At 50.5% G+C, this 17,063-nt stretch overlaps 7 protein-coding genes across 7 annotated transcripts; 4 read left to right on the top strand and 3 right to left on the bottom strand.

Annotated features, from left to right (window-relative positions):
* Positions 1-77: 77 nt before the first annotated feature.
* Positions 78-818, bottom strand: MRX3 (Mrx3p; the record flags this gene model as incomplete). Its single annotated transcript, XM_002552432.1, has 1 exon — positions 78-818. One exon carries the CDS (start codon positions 816-818, stop codon positions 78-80), a length of 741 nt encoding a protein of 246 aa, XP_002552478.1.
* A 1,281-nt stretch (positions 819-2,099) lies between these two features.
* On the top strand, positions 2,100-4,049 carry KLTH0C05808g (sugar porter family MFS transporter; the record flags this gene model as incomplete). The annotated part of the gene is made up of 1 exon (XM_002552431.1): positions 2,100-4,049. The coding sequence occupies one exon, from the start codon at positions 2,100-2,102 to the stop codon at positions 4,047-4,049; it is 1,950 nt and encodes a 649-aa protein (XP_002552477.1).
* Positions 4,050-4,815: 766 nt separating this feature from the next.
* BNA4 (kynurenine 3-monooxygenase) lies at positions 4,816-6,207 on the top strand (the record flags this gene model as incomplete). The annotated part of the gene is made up of 1 exon (XM_002552430.1): positions 4,816-6,207. One exon carries the CDS (start codon positions 4,816-4,818, stop codon positions 6,205-6,207), a length of 1,392 nt encoding a protein of 463 aa, XP_002552476.1.
* Positions 6,208-6,289: 82 nt separating this feature from the next.
* On the top strand, positions 6,290-8,668 carry BRN1 (condensin subunit BRN1; the record flags this gene model as incomplete). Its single annotated transcript, XM_002552429.1, has 1 exon — positions 6,290-8,668. The coding sequence occupies one exon, from the start codon at positions 6,290-6,292 to the stop codon at positions 8,666-8,668; it is 2,379 nt and encodes a 792-aa protein (XP_002552475.1).
* A 510-nt stretch (positions 8,669-9,178) lies between these two features.
* Positions 9,179-11,413, top strand: YME1 (i-AAA protease YME1; the record flags this gene model as incomplete). The annotated part of the gene is made up of 1 exon (XM_002552428.1): positions 9,179-11,413. One exon carries the CDS (start codon positions 9,179-9,181, stop codon positions 11,411-11,413), a length of 2,235 nt encoding a protein of 744 aa, XP_002552474.1.
* Positions 11,414-11,610: 197 nt separating this feature from the next.
* On the bottom strand, positions 11,611-12,738 carry CCL1 (TFIIH complex kinase subunit CCL1; the record flags this gene model as incomplete). The annotated part of the gene is made up of 1 exon (XM_002552427.1): positions 11,611-12,738. One exon carries the CDS (start codon positions 12,736-12,738, stop codon positions 11,611-11,613), a length of 1,128 nt encoding a protein of 375 aa, XP_002552473.1.
* Positions 12,739-13,272: 534 nt separating this feature from the next.
* Positions 13,273-14,919, bottom strand: ATP1 (F1F0 ATP synthase subunit alpha; the record flags this gene model as incomplete). The annotated part of the gene is made up of 1 exon (XM_002552426.1): positions 13,273-14,919. The coding sequence occupies one exon, from the start codon at positions 14,917-14,919 to the stop codon at positions 13,273-13,275; it is 1,647 nt and encodes a 548-aa protein (XP_002552472.1).
* Between the last annotated feature and the right edge of the window lie 2,144 nt (positions 14,920-17,063).

Raw genomic sequence — 17,063 nt, 5'->3', positions numbered from 1 at the left:
TTATTTACATATCACTGGTCACGGGACAGAGCCGGAGAGAGCAGAGCACAGCACAGCAGAGCACAGCTCCGCTCGGCTCAGATCGCGTTGAGCCACTTCACGTACTTGAACCACTTGGGCTCGACCAGCACGCAGGTGGCTGTGGCCAGCGTCTTCGAGGACTCGCCGCCGAAGGGCCTGTACCAGGGCCGCGAGGGCAGCGTGTGGAGCGAGCCCGTGATGATGCACTTGCGGCCGCGGGCCTCCTGGACGCGGGCCTTGAGCACGACGGTGCAGTCCGTGGGGACGTCCTGGTGGAACTGTAGGTCGAGCCGCGCGGTCACGCCGGACTTGCTGGGTAGCGACGGGAAGCCGCAGTAGCACAGGGCCTCGTCCAGCAGCAGCGAGATGACACCCTTGTGGACGGCGCCCTTTTCGTTGGCCAGGTTGCGGCCCAGGTGGTAGAACACGACGAGCTCCTGCGCGTCCGGGTCGTGCAGCACCAGCGGGTCGATCTCGAGGCTGCCGGGCCCGTACAGCAGGCCCTGGCCGACGTGGTAGTCGCGGTGCGGGCGCGTGATCCTCTCGCTCTGCGACCACTGCTGGATGTTGTCGCGGCGGATGAGGTCTGCGTAGATGCGATGCTGCTGGAGGTGCTCGAGGATGTCGAGGCGCTGCTGCTCGGCGGGGCGCTTGAGCGTGGCGGACTGGAGCGTTTCGTTGTCGGGGCCGTCGTCGCCGGCGTGGGGCGTGGGCCAGGCCCGCAGGAAGGTCGCGAAGCCGAGCGCGAAGCCCGCGGCGGGCACGGCGATGTAGCGGGCGAGGAAGGGACGAGACATGTGGGACGGTGTGCGCGGGCGGTGGGACGCGTTTCTGTGGAGTGCCGAGAAGAGCAGCTAAGGGGTGGGGCGCGGGCACCACGTGACTACCAGCCACGTGACTCCAGCTTGGTATCACGTGCCTGTATCGCTACAGACGCCGATCGCTCGACACGTCGGCACGTGACCTGCTTGTCACTTCCCACGCATGTCACTTCCCACGCATGTCACTTCCCACGCATGTCACTCCCCACGCATATCACGTGACAAGAAGGTCACTCCCCACGCACATCGCTCCTCACGCGTCACCCCACACTCCCCTCACCCCCCACGACCCCGCCCCACGCAAAAAATCCTGGAGCCCCGTTGCTGCATTGCTGCAGGCACATCTCCGCGCCCAGCGCGCTGTCCTCGTATAGACCTCCCCGCGCCGCCACCACAACCGGCGTGCTCCCACGATCACGCCACGCACGCCTCGTTCTACGGCACTGCCGCCCTTGTCGCGTCGCTTTGCTATCGAGCGCTATAACCGCATCGCAACCTTCGGGCCCCGAACCGCGCGCATGTGGCCAAAGCGAGGCCCGCTAGCGTCTCTCGCTGTGTACTAGCTCTCCGGCGCCGCCAGGACCTGGCGGCTTCGTCCAGCGTGCGCGTCGCTGCAACTTGCCCCGCGCGCCCGCGCGCCCGCGTGCCCGAAAGCAGGACTACGCGGCCGCTTTGTTTGTCGCGGGTAGCAATGACGTGGTAACCATGGGCAACGGACTAGAAGGCGTCGTGCCGCGGCCAAGATCTAGAACCCCCGAGCGGCCTCCTCCTCTGCCCCAGAATTATTGCGGTCGTGCGCGCCCAGCGCTAGTCTCCGAGAGTTGCTCAGGCCCATTAGGCCGCAGGGGCTCCACGCGGGGCTTGCAGCCCGCGCGCACTCGAGCAAGCCTGGATGGCACGCGAGAATGCAGGAACAAGCATGATGTGGGGACGTACGGGTGGGCACGGGGAGGGACGCGCGGACGGGATGTGCGGGCGGAACGTGGTATGAGGATTCATGTTCAGCGCACAGCGCACGGAGCGGTAAGTATATAAAGGACGCAGGGTTCGAGGGTTCAATGGAATAATTAGGGTCGGTCAACATCTAAGCAAGAATTATCAAGTTCAGTGAAAGCAACTGGGCTAAGTTGAAAAATAACACCGACTTTTACTCCGTGGCTAGATACACCCGCAGCTCAACGTTCGAGTGACAAGCTGCCAAGAAAAGACCAAAGAGAACACTCGCAACTCGACAAAGACTCCAAAACCCCGCCAAGCATGCCTGCAAGCCCTCCGTCGATCTCGTCGAGCGACGACAAGGGCGCGATGTCGCACCACGACGTGGCGCCGCCACTGCTCGAGAAAAACGCGGAGTCCGGGTCGTTCGCGGACTCCGAGAAAGCCACGACCGGCGCCGGCGCGCTCGGCGACGCCGCGATCCCCGACAACGTGCTCGCGGAGTACTCCGAGGAGCAGGTGGCGCAGATGGGCCGCGCGTTCGCGCGCAAGTACGAGCTGCCCAACGAGGACGACATCTTCGCGCGGGCCGCGGTGCTGGCGCGGTCGCCCGAGCACTACGACCACATGTCACTTCTCACGGAGGAGGAGCGCCTCGCGTGCTACGACGAGCAGTACCATCCGCTGCGCAACATGCCGCCCAAGCTGATCGCGATCATCTGCGCGGCGGCCATGGGCGCGGCCGTGCAGGGCATGGACGAGACCGTGATCAACGGCGCGCAGCTGTTCTACCCCAAGGTGATGTCGCTGGGCGAGGAGACGCAGCGCAACGACTGGCTCAAGGGCCTGATCAACGGCGCGCCGTACCTGTGCTGCGCGGGCGTGTCGTGCTTCATGACCGACTTCCTCAACAACTGGCTGGGCCGCAAGCGCGTCATCTTCTGGACCTGCGTCATCTCCGCGGTCACGTGCCTGCTCCAGGCCTTCGCCCCCACGGGCACCCGCGGCTGGCACTACCTCTTCGCCATGCGTTTCCTGCTGGGGCTCGGCATCGGGCCCAAGTCCGCCACCGTGTCCATCTACCTCGCCGAGTGCTCCACCAAGAAGCTGCGCGGCATCATTTGCATGAACTGGCAGGCCTTCACCGCCTTCGGCATCATGTGGGGGTACGTCTTCAGTCTGATTTTCTACAGGGTGGGCTCCGGCGCCGTGCACGGCGGGCTGAATTGGAGACTGATGCTGGCATCGGCCATGATTCCCGCAGTCCTCGTGCTGTTCCAGATCCCCTACTGCCCGGAGTCCCCCCGTTGGCTCATGGGCAAGGGCCGCTACCGTGAGGCTTACGAATCGACCGTCCAGATCCGCCCCCACCGCCTCCTGGCCTGCCGCGACCTGTTCTACCAGCACGTGCTGTTGCTGGAGGAGGAGTCCCTGGACAAGCCCTACATCAAGCGTCTGGGCGAGCTCTTCACCGTGAGGCGTAACCGTAACGCCATGCTGGCCGCCTTCATCTGCGCCTTCATGCAGCAGTTCTGCGCCATCAACATCATCGCCTACTACTCCTCCGCCATCTTTCTGCAGTCTGGATTTTCCGAGATTTCCTCCCTGTGCAGCTCCCTCGGTTTTGGTCTGATTAACTTCTTCTTTGCTATCCCCGCGTTTTTCATGATCGACCGCTTCGGCCGCCGTTTCTTGCTGCTGTCCACCTTCCCCGCCATGGCCCTGTTCCTGTTTGTTACGGGCTTTGCGTTCTGGATCCCCGACCAGCAGACCCGTGTCGGCATCGTCTCCATGGGTATCTACGTCTTCTCGGCTATCTACTCTTTTGGCTGCGGTGTCGTCCCATTTGTTGTCGCTGGTGAAGTGTTCCCTCTGTACGTGCGTGCCATCGGCGCTTCCTTCTTCACTATCGTTCTATGGGGATTCAATTTCATTCTATCCGTGACATGGCCCCGTATGTTAAACGCGCTGCACCCACAGGGTGCCTTCGGCTTCTACGCTGGCTGGAACATTGTGGGCTGGTTTTTGGTTTACTTCTTGTTACCCGAGACCAAGCAGCTGACTCTTGAAGAACTGGACGAAGTGTTTGACGTGCCCTTGAGAAAGCGTATAAGCTACCAGTTCTTGGAACTGTGGCCCAACTTCCAAGAGTATGTTCTGCGCAGAAAGAACGTTATCAGGCAACCTCCTCTGGGCCGTCATCACCGCCTAGCGGTCAAGAACGCTGAGTGGAACGACAAGGCTGAGGTTGAGCAAGTCGAGAACATCTAGTTATGCCTTTTCATCCCCCCCCCATATGCGAGTCAATACAATTCGCTGCTAATATCGCATTCATTGTAGCGTTCACAAAGCTACTGTCCCATCCCTTTGTTAATCGGCGCTTGATAAAACCCCGAAAACGGCAATAGTTTGGGTTTAATCTCGAGAGCTGAACAATGCAATAATCTATTTGAGAAAAAAAAAAAACAACCTCTGTTATGATATTAAAGTAATTACTGTGTCTATTAGTTTATTTTTATTGTGTTTTCTGACATTTTACTACAAACTTGAGGGTCAGTTCTTGATCGACCTGAGGATTCACTGGCACTCGCTTGACCATCTTGGTACTACAAAACATACATAATCTTAAGCTTGGTCGAGTGACACGTAGTTCATAAGATGTTCTACGGTATGGAATATGCTCTTTGACTCGAAACAAGCACTGACGCGCTAGAACTTCCTGTAGCATGCGGAAATGCATTAACGGGTCTCGATTCGCGTATTCTGGTACCTAGAGAGCGGGCAATCTGCCGTGTCAACACAACGGGGTCCATGTTAGCCAATAATTTTGATATCTCCTGTGGAAGCACGCTCTCAAAGAAGAGGACAGCTCTATTGTTCCTTCATTTATCGACTCATTAGCCGCTGAAGAAGTTAACTCCGTTATATGTGATCGTTGGTTTTTTTCAGGCTCTCATGTACTTATAATAGTTGTCGCCGTCGCCTGACCTTCTTTCAAACTGACAAAGACCATTAAGACCAATAAACTATAGAATAGATGCCTGAGACGGTTGCAGTTATTGGCGCAGGGCTTGTGGGGTGTCTCGCTGCCGTTGCTCTTGCTAAGAGAGGATATGAAGTCACTCTTTTTGATTACCGATTAGACCCAAGACTCGCGACGACACAGGACAGAAATTTAAGATCTATCAACCTTGCAATCTCAGCTAGAGGCATCACGTCTTTAGAATACGTTGACAAAGGAATCAGCAAGCGGGTACTGAAAGATATCATTCCAATGCAAGGCCGCATGATTCACAATCTCAGGGGCCACCAGGAGGCTCAGAACTACGGGCTGTTCGGTGAATGTATTAACTCCATCGATCGCGGCGTTCTCAACAATAGTTTGCTTGATGAGGTTGACAACCTGCAGAACGTTGCACTAAAATTTGGTCATAAACTGTCTCAGATCAAATTTACCCCCAATGCAAAGCAGACATGCGTATTCACAACGAACGCAGCTTCTGCCGCTAAGGAGTACGCTTTCGACTTTGTGCTCGGGTGCGACGGTGCCTACTCTTCCACGCGTTCCCAGATGCAGCGTGAGCTCAGAATGGACTTCTCGCAAGAATACATTGACTGTTGCTACATCGAACTTTACGTGCCGCCAGCTAAAGAGCACAATCCCAAGTTTAACGGCAAATTCGCCATATCACCCAACCACCTGCACATCTGGCCGCGTGGCAACTACATGCTGATTGCACTCGCCAACGGAGACGGATCCTTCACCTCAACTTTTTTCGGACCTTGGTCTCTTGTTGAAGGTCTCGACACCCGTTCGAAGATCCAGGACTTCCTCACTAATAACTTCCCTGATGCTGTCGAAATTATTGGACTCAAACAGGCTGTGGATGCTTTTGAGAACCATCCGCGCGGTGCTTTGATGTGCGTCGAGTGCAGCCCATATCACTTATCTCAAGGAAGGGCTATAATCTTAGGCGATGCTGCCCACTCCATGGTTCCGTTCTACGGACAGGGAATGAACTGTGGGTTCGAAGATGTGAGAGTATTGATGCAGCTGCTCGACAAGCACTCAGGAAACCGCGCTGCTGCCTTTGAGGAATACAGCTCCAAAAGGCACACTGACCTTGTATCTATCATCAAGCTCGCGAAAAATAATTACAAAGAGATGTCACACGGAGTTATCTCAAACCTCTATCTTTTGCGCAAGAAGCTTGATACCCTACTTGGCAGGGTTTTGAAGGATAGGTGGCTTCCATTATATACCATGGTTTCCTTCAGAGCCGATATTCCTTATCACAAGGCAATCCAGATTGAACAAAGACAAAAAAAGATCCTGGCGTACTTGCAGGCCTTCATACTTGCACTCACCTCGTTGGGAGGCCTAGGCCTTTACAAGGTCTTGAGGAGGGCCCTGAAGAACCGCAAGTGACAGGCGTTGGACCACATCACATCAATATGTATATATCATAATGAACGAAACAATAGACATGTAAACACTTTGGAAACTCGCGATGGCATTAAACGTCTTGTACCAAGCAGTCCTAGTAAGAGGCTTCGGGAATACGCCAAGTAGCATTAGGACCATCATGGCTGATACGATAGTGGCGGACGATGATGATAGGGGACTTTTCACAAACAAGTCCACTATGATGGCCAACTTTGAACAATGGATCAAAATGGCTACCGACAATAAAATTAATTCCAGGAACAGCTGGAACTTTGCACTTATAGATTACTTTCATGACTTGAATGTACTCAAAGATGCAGAGGATAACATCAACTTCCAGAAAGCTTCTGCAACTCTAGACGGGTGTGTCAAGATCTACTCCTCCAGAGTGGATTCGGTCGCTAATGAAACAGGCATTTTGCTCAGTGGTCTCGCACAACGTAAAAACCAACAACAACAAGGCGACGATGAGAGTGGTGCAGAGGGAGCTAAGACGATAGAGAACGTTGTTGAAGGAGGAGTAACAATAGATCCCAGCACAGGCCTGCCAATATCCAATGAAGTTGACACCACAAGCCGAAAACGAAATTACAATCGCGTGTTAGAGACTACGCTGGTAGATTTTGAGACTCTTCGAATGAGGGAGCTCGACCAAGAACTTAGCATTGACCCTCTTTTCAAGAAAGCTTTGGCTGACTTTGACGAAGGTGGTGCCAAGAGCCTTTTACTCAACACTCTTCACATTGATAGTTCTGCTAGAGTTGTTTTTGATGCAACAGCAAGTCACAGCCAAAGAAACTCTGGGAAACCTGATTTAGTTGAGCAACACGAGACTTCGAATATATCAGGAGAGATGGATGAAGATTCTGTAGTGTCCGACTCTTCGCATGAGGAAGCTGAAGGGTCAGTGCTGGGAGGATCTGGGCCCGTAGAACAAGCATCGAACTCGCATGATTCGAATATGAGTACCAATCATGGTTCTGATCATGAAACTATAGATGTGGAAGATGAGATCCTGGCGCTGGGCATGGACTTCATCGATTTCAAGTTAATAAATGAAGCAGAAATTTGCCCTTCGATGAAAAGCTTGAAGGATGTTGTTGAAGACATCAACAAGGCCAAATCTTTTATTGACGATGTCAATAGCAAGTTTGATAACTTCCTGACGGAGAAAGATCTACAAAGCGCTATTCCTGATCCACAGGAGGACGAAGGCGCGAGTTATGACCTCCATGATGACGGCAGCCTTGGCGCTGACGCTGGCCTTTACGAAGACGCTGGTGCTATGGAGGACGACCAGATAGATGATCCCGTCGGCGATCATTCAGGGGCCACTGATGGCGATAGATCGACCGTTGACCCTATAACGGCCGTTATGGATCGTGATGTTATGGCATACTTTGATGAGACCATGAAGAAAAGTTGGAGGGGTCGCGAGCACTGGAAAGTCCGAAATTTTAAGGACCGATTCCTACCAAAAACAAACGATAATGCGACAAACGATACCCATGGCGATGCGCAAGGCAGCGAAAAAGGAAGAGATACCAACAAGCCCAAAAAGCCTCCTAAGCAGAAGTTCACGCTTGACTTCTTTAATTTTAATAACATTGAAGAACAGATATTCGATAACAAAAGGAAGGCAAATATAGAAATGCCCCAAAAACTGCGAACAAATCCCACCCGCTACTTGCTTCCTGATGATTATCAGTTTTCGACACAGAAGGTTACAAGGCTTTTTATTAAGCCGCAACAGCATATGAGCTTTTTCTCTCACAGAAAATCGAAAGCCGACAACCAGCGGCCAGGCGGAATTCTAAAGTTCGACGAAATTGATGCGCATGAGGACAGTCAAGTTGCAGAGCTTGCTGACCAAAATTTCTGGGCCCAAAACTACCAAATGAGGGAACAAGAGAAGAACGTCATGGAAGAAGAGATAGACCGGCCAGATATGACCGCAGGTTTGCAAAATCCGTTTGATGATGGCGAGGTCGATTTTAACCAGGCTTTCGGAAGCGAGGCTCTCGACGAGTTCGACTCTGGCTCTATAGATCCGCCCCCGGGAGGCTCTGCTGGCTTAACACAGCCATTTGGCATGCCAGAGGGTAAAGTCACCTATTCTCGAGTGTCAAAGAAAGTTGACGTCAAACGTTTGAAGGACAACATCTGGAAGTCTATAAGCACAACCCTCCAAGCCCAACAGAAGGAGAACAGTGAACAACAAGTGAATGAAGAGGATGCTGCGGGGCGGTCGACCCTCAAGTTTACTGACATAGCTGAGAACATCAGCACTATGTACAATGGCGAGAGAAAAAAGGACTTGTCCACGAGTTTCTGTTTCATCTGCCTCCTCCACTTGGCTAATGAACATGGGTTTGAAATAAATCCAACTGAGGATTTCACAGATTTAGCGGTTGAATTTCAGGCTGAGAAAGACAACACGTAGTCTAATAGCACCCTAATTCGGCACGCATGTTTACGGTCTCTTTCTTCAAGCCTCCGCGGTACCGAAAATGAACCCTTAGCTGTTTGCATCTCGGTACGCTTTTCGCGAAGGGATCCATGAACAAGCATGTTGGCCCGATGTAGCTAATGGAGGGGTTGCTTGATGCATTCCTTCCCTAGTGATTGTTTCTTACATATCACAGAATTGGGCATTTTGTAATATTGCATATAGGCATATCGCTGTCTATTTTTGTATTTACGTACTTTTCAAGACAGTGTTTCTGAGGACTGCTATTGTATTGATGACAGAATAATTACAAGACTTGTAATAAAGGCCCTTCCAAGTTGACGAACTTAACCTATTTAACCCTTCGTCCAAAAGTATGCTTTTAAAGGATTAAAAATTTGCCACTTGACTTTGTCACACTCACACCGACATTATTGGTATTTGCCAAAAAAGCAGGCGATCAAGACTTGTGTTTGAAAAGTTTTGGCGTCTGGTTTAATCACCATGAGTCTTTCGAGAGTTATAGTGAACTCGCTTTTAATTAATGGTGGGATCATTAGACCCATAGCATCTAGACTGCCGCTCCTTGCAGCGTGCGGGATGAGAAGGACCCTTCTGATGAGGAGAGGCTTTGTACAGCGTCACCGGTACTCTACCGTAGGAAGCGGGCCGGACAACAACCCCAGCACGCAAAAAGGATCTCAAGCCGGCCCCGGAAGCTTGGGGGGAGCGGCAGCATCTAATACCTCAGGCACCCCACAAGGCGGCGAGGCTTCAGATTCGAGCCCAGTCTCGCACGCAATTCTAGCACAAAATGAGCAGCTAGCCAATAAAGACCTTAACAACCCTACAGCACAAGCGGAGTTTTATAGGCTTTTGTTGAGATCAGACTACCCGCAGTATGTTGTTTCGAGATTCGAGACACCCGGAATCGCCTCTTCGCCAGAATGTATGAAATTTTACATGGAGGCGTTGCAAAAAATTGGAAGACATGCAGATGCCGAGGTAGTTAAGCAATCCCTGTTGAACGGCACTACTTCCCGGCTGGGGAGTGCGTCAGGTGGAGCCGAGTTCCAAAAGCAAACGGCATCGGCCTCCACCGGTGGTGCCACTGGCTACAACCCATACTTCGGGTCGCGTAAAGAGCCCATTCATGTCGTTGTCACAGAATCGACATTCACAATAGTGTCGAGATGGGTAAAGTGGCTAGTAGTATTTGGCCTGGTCACTTATGGAGTCACAGAAGGCTTCAAATACATTACTGAAAATACGACACTTTTGAAATCTTCCGAGGTTGCAGACAAATCCGTTGATGTTGCCAAGACTAATGTCAAATTCGATGATGTTCGTGGGTGTGATGAAGCTCGCGCAGAATTAGAAGAGATCGTTGACTTCCTTAAAGATCCTACCAAGTACGAGTCTCTCGGTGGCAAACTACCAAAAGGTGTGCTTCTAACAGGACCCCCAGGAACGGGTAAGACTTTGTTGGCAAGAGCTACTGCAGGCGAAGCAGGCGTTGACTTCTTTTTCATGTCAGGATCTGAATTCGACGAGGTGTACGTGGGAGTGGGCGCAAAGCGCATTCGTGAACTATTTTCCCAAGCAAGGGCAAGAGCCCCTGCAATTGTATTCATTGACGAACTCGACGCAATTGGTGGCAAGAGGAACCCAAAAGATCAAGCATACGCAAAACAAACACTTAATCAGCTGCTTGTTGAGCTCGACGGTTTCTCCCAGAGCTCGGGTATTATTATCATTGGAGCCACTAATTTCCCTGAATCATTGGATAAAGCTTTGACTAGACCAGGGAGATTTGATAAAGTTGTGAACGTGGACTTGCCTGACGTGCGTGGACGTACTGACATTTTGAAGCATCACATGAAGAAAGTCACTCTAGCGTCAGATGTGGATCCCACTATCATTGCGAGAGGCACACCAGGTCTTTCTGGTGCAGAACTGATGAATTTGGTCAACCAGGCCGCAGTGTATGCTTGCCAACAGAATGCTATTGCAGTTGATATGAACCACTTTGAATGGGCAAAAGACAAGATTTTGATGGGTGCAGAGAGAAAAACTATGGTGCTAACAGAGGCCACCAGAAAGGCGACTGCATTTCATGAAGCGGGCCATGCCATTATGGCCATGTACACCCCTGGTGCAACGCCGTTGTACAAAGCCACGATTTTGCCCAGAGGCAGAGCCTTGGGTATCACGTTTCAATTGCCTGAGATGGACAAAGTCGACATCACCAAGAAAGAATGTTTGGCTCGTCTTGATGTCTGCATGGGTGGCAAAATTGCGGAAGAAATTATCTACGGGAAAGAGAATACTACAAGCGGCTGCGGGTCTGACCTGCAAGGCGCCACTAACACAGCTAGAGCTATGATCACACAATATGGTATGAGCGAGCAAGTTGGCCCTGTGAATCTAGCAGACAAATGGGAGAGCTGGTCAGGGAAGATCAGGGATATCGCGGATAACGAGGTCATCGAAGTTTTGAAAGCGTCGGAAGAGAGAACTCGGAAACTTTTGAATGAAAGGAGTAAGGAACTACATAGGTTGGCGCAAGGCCTTGTGGAGTACGAGACGCTTGACTCCAAGGAAATGGACCTAGTTTGTAAAGGAGAGCCTCTCTCTAAAGCCAAGATGATGACAAACAAAGTTATAGAAGGACCGGACAGTGATGAAAGAAAGGAGCTCGGAGACAAATCTAAGGTTCCCGTTTTGATAAAGGCGTGAATGCTTCATCCTTACCTTTTTGATGGACTTTCGTTTGACGCGCAAGTTCATACTTCTTTCCTGCATTAACATCTGGGTTGAGTGGTTTCCCTCCGGACCTTAGATTAAGACAATATACTGTGTACTAATTCACAAGCATTTGTAAATAGAAACGAATTGAACGACTAACCACTAATTCTCCTTTATATGCTTTTATTTCAATTTGTTGCCCCATCAGTCTTTGGCCTTTTTGTCTGACTATCTTCTGGTATTGGTGTTTGTCCAGGAGTAGCTCCAGTGCTATTAGACTCCCTCTGCCTCTTCAGGCGATCGAGTACTGTGAGTGGATTTTGGCTGTAATGTATCTTTGCTGTCACCTTTACAGCATCCTCCTTAGGCGGGGCAACCTTGTTGGAAATAATTTCTTTACATTCTTTTATAATCTCGAGGAGCTTTTGTCCTGGAATAGAGATCGAAGCACCCTCTTTGGAATCTTGTTTCTCACCTTGTGAGTTTTCAGTGGGACCTTCTTCGGTAATCATAAACTTCATCTGCAGGTATCTCATCGTCAGTGCTTCGTCAGCAATCAACAGCGCGGCCAGCGTTATTTGAGGCGGCGAATAAAAATACACGGCATCTGTGAGCAAAGCATCTGTAATTATTTTCTTGCAGTCCGTGTAAACTTGACCCATATAGTTCATATCAACCTTACCAGCCAAAACACTTTGAATGTCCAAGAAAAAACCATGTAAGGCTTTGTAGGGGTGGTGGTTCATAAGGGTAAAGTTCAGGCTTTCTAAAAGTTTGAACTCATGCTTTAAAACTGCACTGGGGTTAGTCTTTGCTTTCTTGGCAAAGGACTCGACACCAATGAAGTAGTTCTCAGATTTACAGGAAAAGAAGAGGGCTGTGTGAAACACTTCTTTAGGAGAGATTTCTGAGACGGAATTAGAAAGGTAGAACTTTCGGAAAAATGATACTGCTGTAGCAGCAACCTCTGTTGGGAGGTTCATCTTGCCTGCGAATGACAAAATCATGCGTGCAAAGTAGCTCACGAGTAACAGCTCTTCCTCTGTAGACACAGGCACTGCCTTTTCTTCTATGGCAGCAAGCTCCTCTGCTGTCAGAGCTAGGTGGGTCTCTCTAAATGCTCGCAAATTTTGCTCAATCTTGGCTGTAGCTCTTGCATTGACCTCGGCTCTTCTCTGCGTGAGTTGTTCAGGAGTGAAAGACCATACTCTATACTGTGACGAATGCCTGTATAAATCGTCGTCGGTTACACGCAGCGATCCCTGCTCTTTGGCTTTTGCATCAGCACCATTGCTAGGTTTAGGCGTAGTAGTCATGTCCCGAATCAACGAACCTAAAAATTATACCCTCGATACTGGTGGTGCCTTATGCGTAACCAGAATCGTAAAATGGAATTTACCAAGCCAATTTAAAGAGGAGCTGTGTTGGCATCTATGGAAGAGCATCATCACCTTGACAGGATGACGAATTGAATCTTTATATATCTTCACGTGATAATCAATTGCGCTACGTTCACGTGCATAGCCCAATGGTATCCAATCTTAGTTCAATATAATGCGCGATATGCAGTGCCGAGGACTACTTGCGTCGAATCGAGAAGCCTGAGAGTTGATAAAGATCACTAGACTTCAAATTATAAGATATTCTAGTCTTTAGTATATACTTAGATTTTTAAGTTGGTTACTCATCCAATCGTAAAAGTCATATGCTTTCTTGCTTCCTTAGTTGTTTTGATTTGATTCAAATTGTAGTAAAAAGATCTCTGCCGAGCTCTGGATATTCCAAATGGAGCGACAGTGAGCGACAGCCTCATATAGAACCAGTCAATGACTCCGCGCATCGCACACAGCTTAGAAAGTGGCAACGAAAGACTCAGTGGCGGATTTCAAGGCACCCAACAACTCCTTGGACAACTCACCCTTCTCTCTGATGGCGGAGATGATCTCGTCGTGGTTGGACTTCAAGTAGGCCAAGAAAGAGCCCTCGAACTCGGCAATTCTGGATAGCTCAATGTTGTCCAAGTAACCGTTAACACCGGCGTAAATCAGTGGGACTTGCTCTTCGGCAGCCATTGGGGAGTATTGGGACTGTTTCAGCAGCTGAGTCAATCTCTCACCTCTAGCCAGGGTTTGCTTGGTAGAAGCATCCAAGTCAGAACCGAACTGAGCGAAGGCAGCGACTTCTCTGTATTGGGCCAAGAAAAGCTTCAAGGAACCAGCGACCTGCTTCAAGGCCTTGACCTGAGCGGCGGAACCGACACGAGAGACGGACAAACCGACGTTGATAGCAGGTCTGATACCCTTGTAGAACAACTCAGCCTCCAAGAAAATTTGGCCATCGGTAATGGAAATGACGTTAGTTGGAATGTAGGCGGACACATCACCACCCTGGGTCTCAATGACTGGCAAAGCGGTCAGAGAACCAGCACCATTCTTCTCGGACATCTTGGCAGCTCTCTCCAAAAGTCTGGAGTGCAAGTAGAAAACATCACCTGGGTAAGCCTCACGACCAGGAGGACGTCTCAACAACAGAGACAATTGACGGTAGGCAACAGCTTGCTTGGACAAATCGTCGTAGACGATCAGGGCGTGTCTGCCGTTGTCTCTGAACCACTCACCGATAGCGGCGGCAGTGAAAGGAGCAATGTACTGCAGAGGAGCGGCCTCAGAAGCAGTGGCGGCGACGATGACAGTGTACTTCATGGCGTCGTGCTGCTCCAAGGTCTGCACCAACTGGGCGACGGTGGATCTCTTTTGACCAACAGCGACGTAAACACAGTACAGCTTCTTGCTCTCGTCGGAGCCGTTGTTCCATCTCTTCTGGTTCAAGATGGTGTCCAGGGCGACGGCGGTCTTACCAGTCTGACGGTCACCAATGATCAACTCTCTTTGACCTCTACCGATTGGGACCAAAGCGTCGACGGCCTTTAGACCGGTCTGAACAGGCTCGTGCACAGATCTTCTAGGCAAAATACCTGGGGCCTTGACCTGAGCTCTGGAACGGCCAGCAGCTTCGATAGGACCCTTACCATCAATTGGGTTACCCAAGGCGTCAACAACTCTGCCCAGCATGTCGGGACCCACTGGGACATCAACAATCTGACCTGTTCTCTTAACAACCTCACCCTCCTTGACCAATCTGTCGGAACCGAACAACACAATACCGACTTGGCCAGGCTCCAAGTTCAGAGCCATACCCTTCACACCGGAAGAGAACTCGACCAACTCCTCGGCCTGCACGTTGTTCAAACCGAAAACACGGGCGATACCGTCACCGACGGACAAGACACGGCCGGTCTCATTCAGGTTAGTTTCCTCGGAAACACCTCTGATTCTCTCCTCCAGGATGGAGGAGACCTCAGTAGGCTGCGCCTTGGCAGAGGCGTATCTTCTGCCAGCGACCATCAAGGCTGGTCTAGCAACTTTGTTCATAGTGCGCGCGACATTGACGGCGGCGATCGATCTGGCGGCTGAGCGCAGAGCAGAGCGAGACAACATTGTATTGGGAGTGGTAGCGTTGGTAGTAGTGCTTTCAACAAATCAATCAGCAGAAATTAGGAAATTTGGTGCTCGAAACAGGAGATGCGATGCGGACCAAAAAAATATCAAGGAATATATAAGAAAGGATGAGCTTTTTTCCGTAACCGTTTGTTGCTGGACTTCTTGAGCACTCGATCGAACAAACTCGTCTATGTCTTAGTTCACTTTTGTACTTCCAGAGGAACTGAGAGGTACTTGGATGAAAAATTCTCTAAAAGGGGCCACACACTCGCACCTCCTGCAAACAACGCATCTCTACTCGTGGCATTGGCTCCAGCGCTCTGCGCTGCGCGCTACGGCAGCGCCAGAGCGGCCACGAATAGCGCATTACTATTGGGCGAGCGCTCTTCTCCTGCGGCGCGTTCTGAGACAGCCCGCATTCAAATTTTTTTCCGTACCATTATCACGTGCCCCGATAGGTCAATTACCCGGCTCTGGAAAACTGCAGTTTTTCTGGAGCTGTGATTGGCCGAATGGTTGAGAGTCGGGTAACAGCGGCACGTGGTTAGCTGGTCTCGGCGGCTAAACCACAAGGCATTTTGTTTGAATCTCCTAGTGATTATAGAGATGATGACCTGTAGCATATCTGCTGTGTAGATAGTGGCTTGGCACGGCACCGTCTTCGGCTGTGGGAAAAACTGTTGAAGCGCCAGCTCTCTTCCGTGTCGTAGAGGGTTTTTCTCGACACCTTGGTGTCGGGAAGTGCGGTCTTTTGTGGAAACGAGCGCCAAGTTAGGCGGAGTGCGCCTTCGCGAGAGTGAGCCGCGTTTGGTTGCATGGCAGTTTTCCCATGTTATCCAAACGCGGGGGCCCTTCAAACCGTAGTCTCAGGGGCGCCAGAGCACGGCGGCACTAGCTTCTTGTTCAATTCTTAAAGGAATGATGATGGACATTCAAGCTCTAATCAGTACGCAATTTCTTGGTGCCATTTTATCCTCTCAGCCTGTTGGTTTTGTCCCCTGTTAGCCGCTGAAGTTTATCTTCCGGCATAGGCAGCACCTTAGAGCGATATATATACACAAATTATTATTTATTTATTTATTAATATGAAAGTAGTTCGCTGCTTTTAAGAAGAACTTTCGCAGCTGGTTCACGTTTCGCTGAGCTCCATATCTTCCGGTAGCAGTTTTCCTGGGCGCATTTCGACGGGCTGAAAAGGAAAACCTGTCATAAGCCAACCTATGTGTCGTTTACAACAAAAAAGCACTGGAAGGTTTTTAAAAACGTCGCTGATCCAACTTAGTCCGCTCGGGTTTCGGCTCTTTTCTGCCTGGAATCCTTTTATTTGGGACGAACGTTGTATTTTATGCCTCTTGCATGTAGTTCTTATTCACTGGCAATCCTTGCGTACCTGTAACATACCAAGGCTTTGAGCCAAGTAGTCAAGTGAAAACTACTCCAGGCAGCCTTTCCAGAGAGGCCGAAGTGTAGTGAATTCAAGCGCACTTATTTTCTGTGGTGCACTGACGCGGCCGATCGCCAGCGCCTAGTCACTTCTATGTGAATGCGCTGAGAGCTCAGATATTCTTTGTAGTAAACAAATGCCGAAAGAAATTCGAGGCGCCAATATACAATAGCAAGCCACGTCTGCCTCCTCTCTAGCAATCATTCTGACATCGCGGGGAACACCAGTCTCGGTCGTGGCAGACAGCCAGCAGTTTGCTCAATTGTCAAACGGAACGTATGTGCCTCAAGCGTTTCACCATCCACTCGCTAGCGTGGTCTGGTAGTATTTTCTGCGCTCTGCGTCAGATCTCCTGAAGTGGTTTATTATATTGATTCTTGAGATGCTGTACGTAATATCGTTCTTAAAAAAAAGGAGGCACACCAGCGGTGCGACAAAACTCTCCCTCTCTAACAGCTCAAGAGCTTTTCATAAACCAGCACATACCATTCCCTTCTCGGGCTGAACTCCGAGCTCATCTCTCCCATTGTTGTTAATTATAGTAGTCCGTGGAGTCTCATTGATGAGTGCGGGTAACGTCACAAAGCTTATTCAACCTTAAGATCCTGCGCCGTTTCGAGCCTTTAGTAAGTGTTCCCTTAAGGATATGACAGGCATCCAAACAAAGCACACAAATACCTACGGTCTCAAACCAGCA

The sequence above is a fragment of the Lachancea thermotolerans genome (genome assembly GCF_000142805.1).
Source record: "Lachancea thermotolerans CBS 6340 chromosome C complete sequence".
NCBI lineage: Eukaryota > Fungi > Ascomycota > Saccharomycetes > Saccharomycetales > Saccharomycetaceae > Lachancea > Lachancea thermotolerans.
The sequence above is the reverse complement of the archived record's forward strand: the minus strand, read 5'-3'. Positions and strand labels throughout refer to the sequence as shown.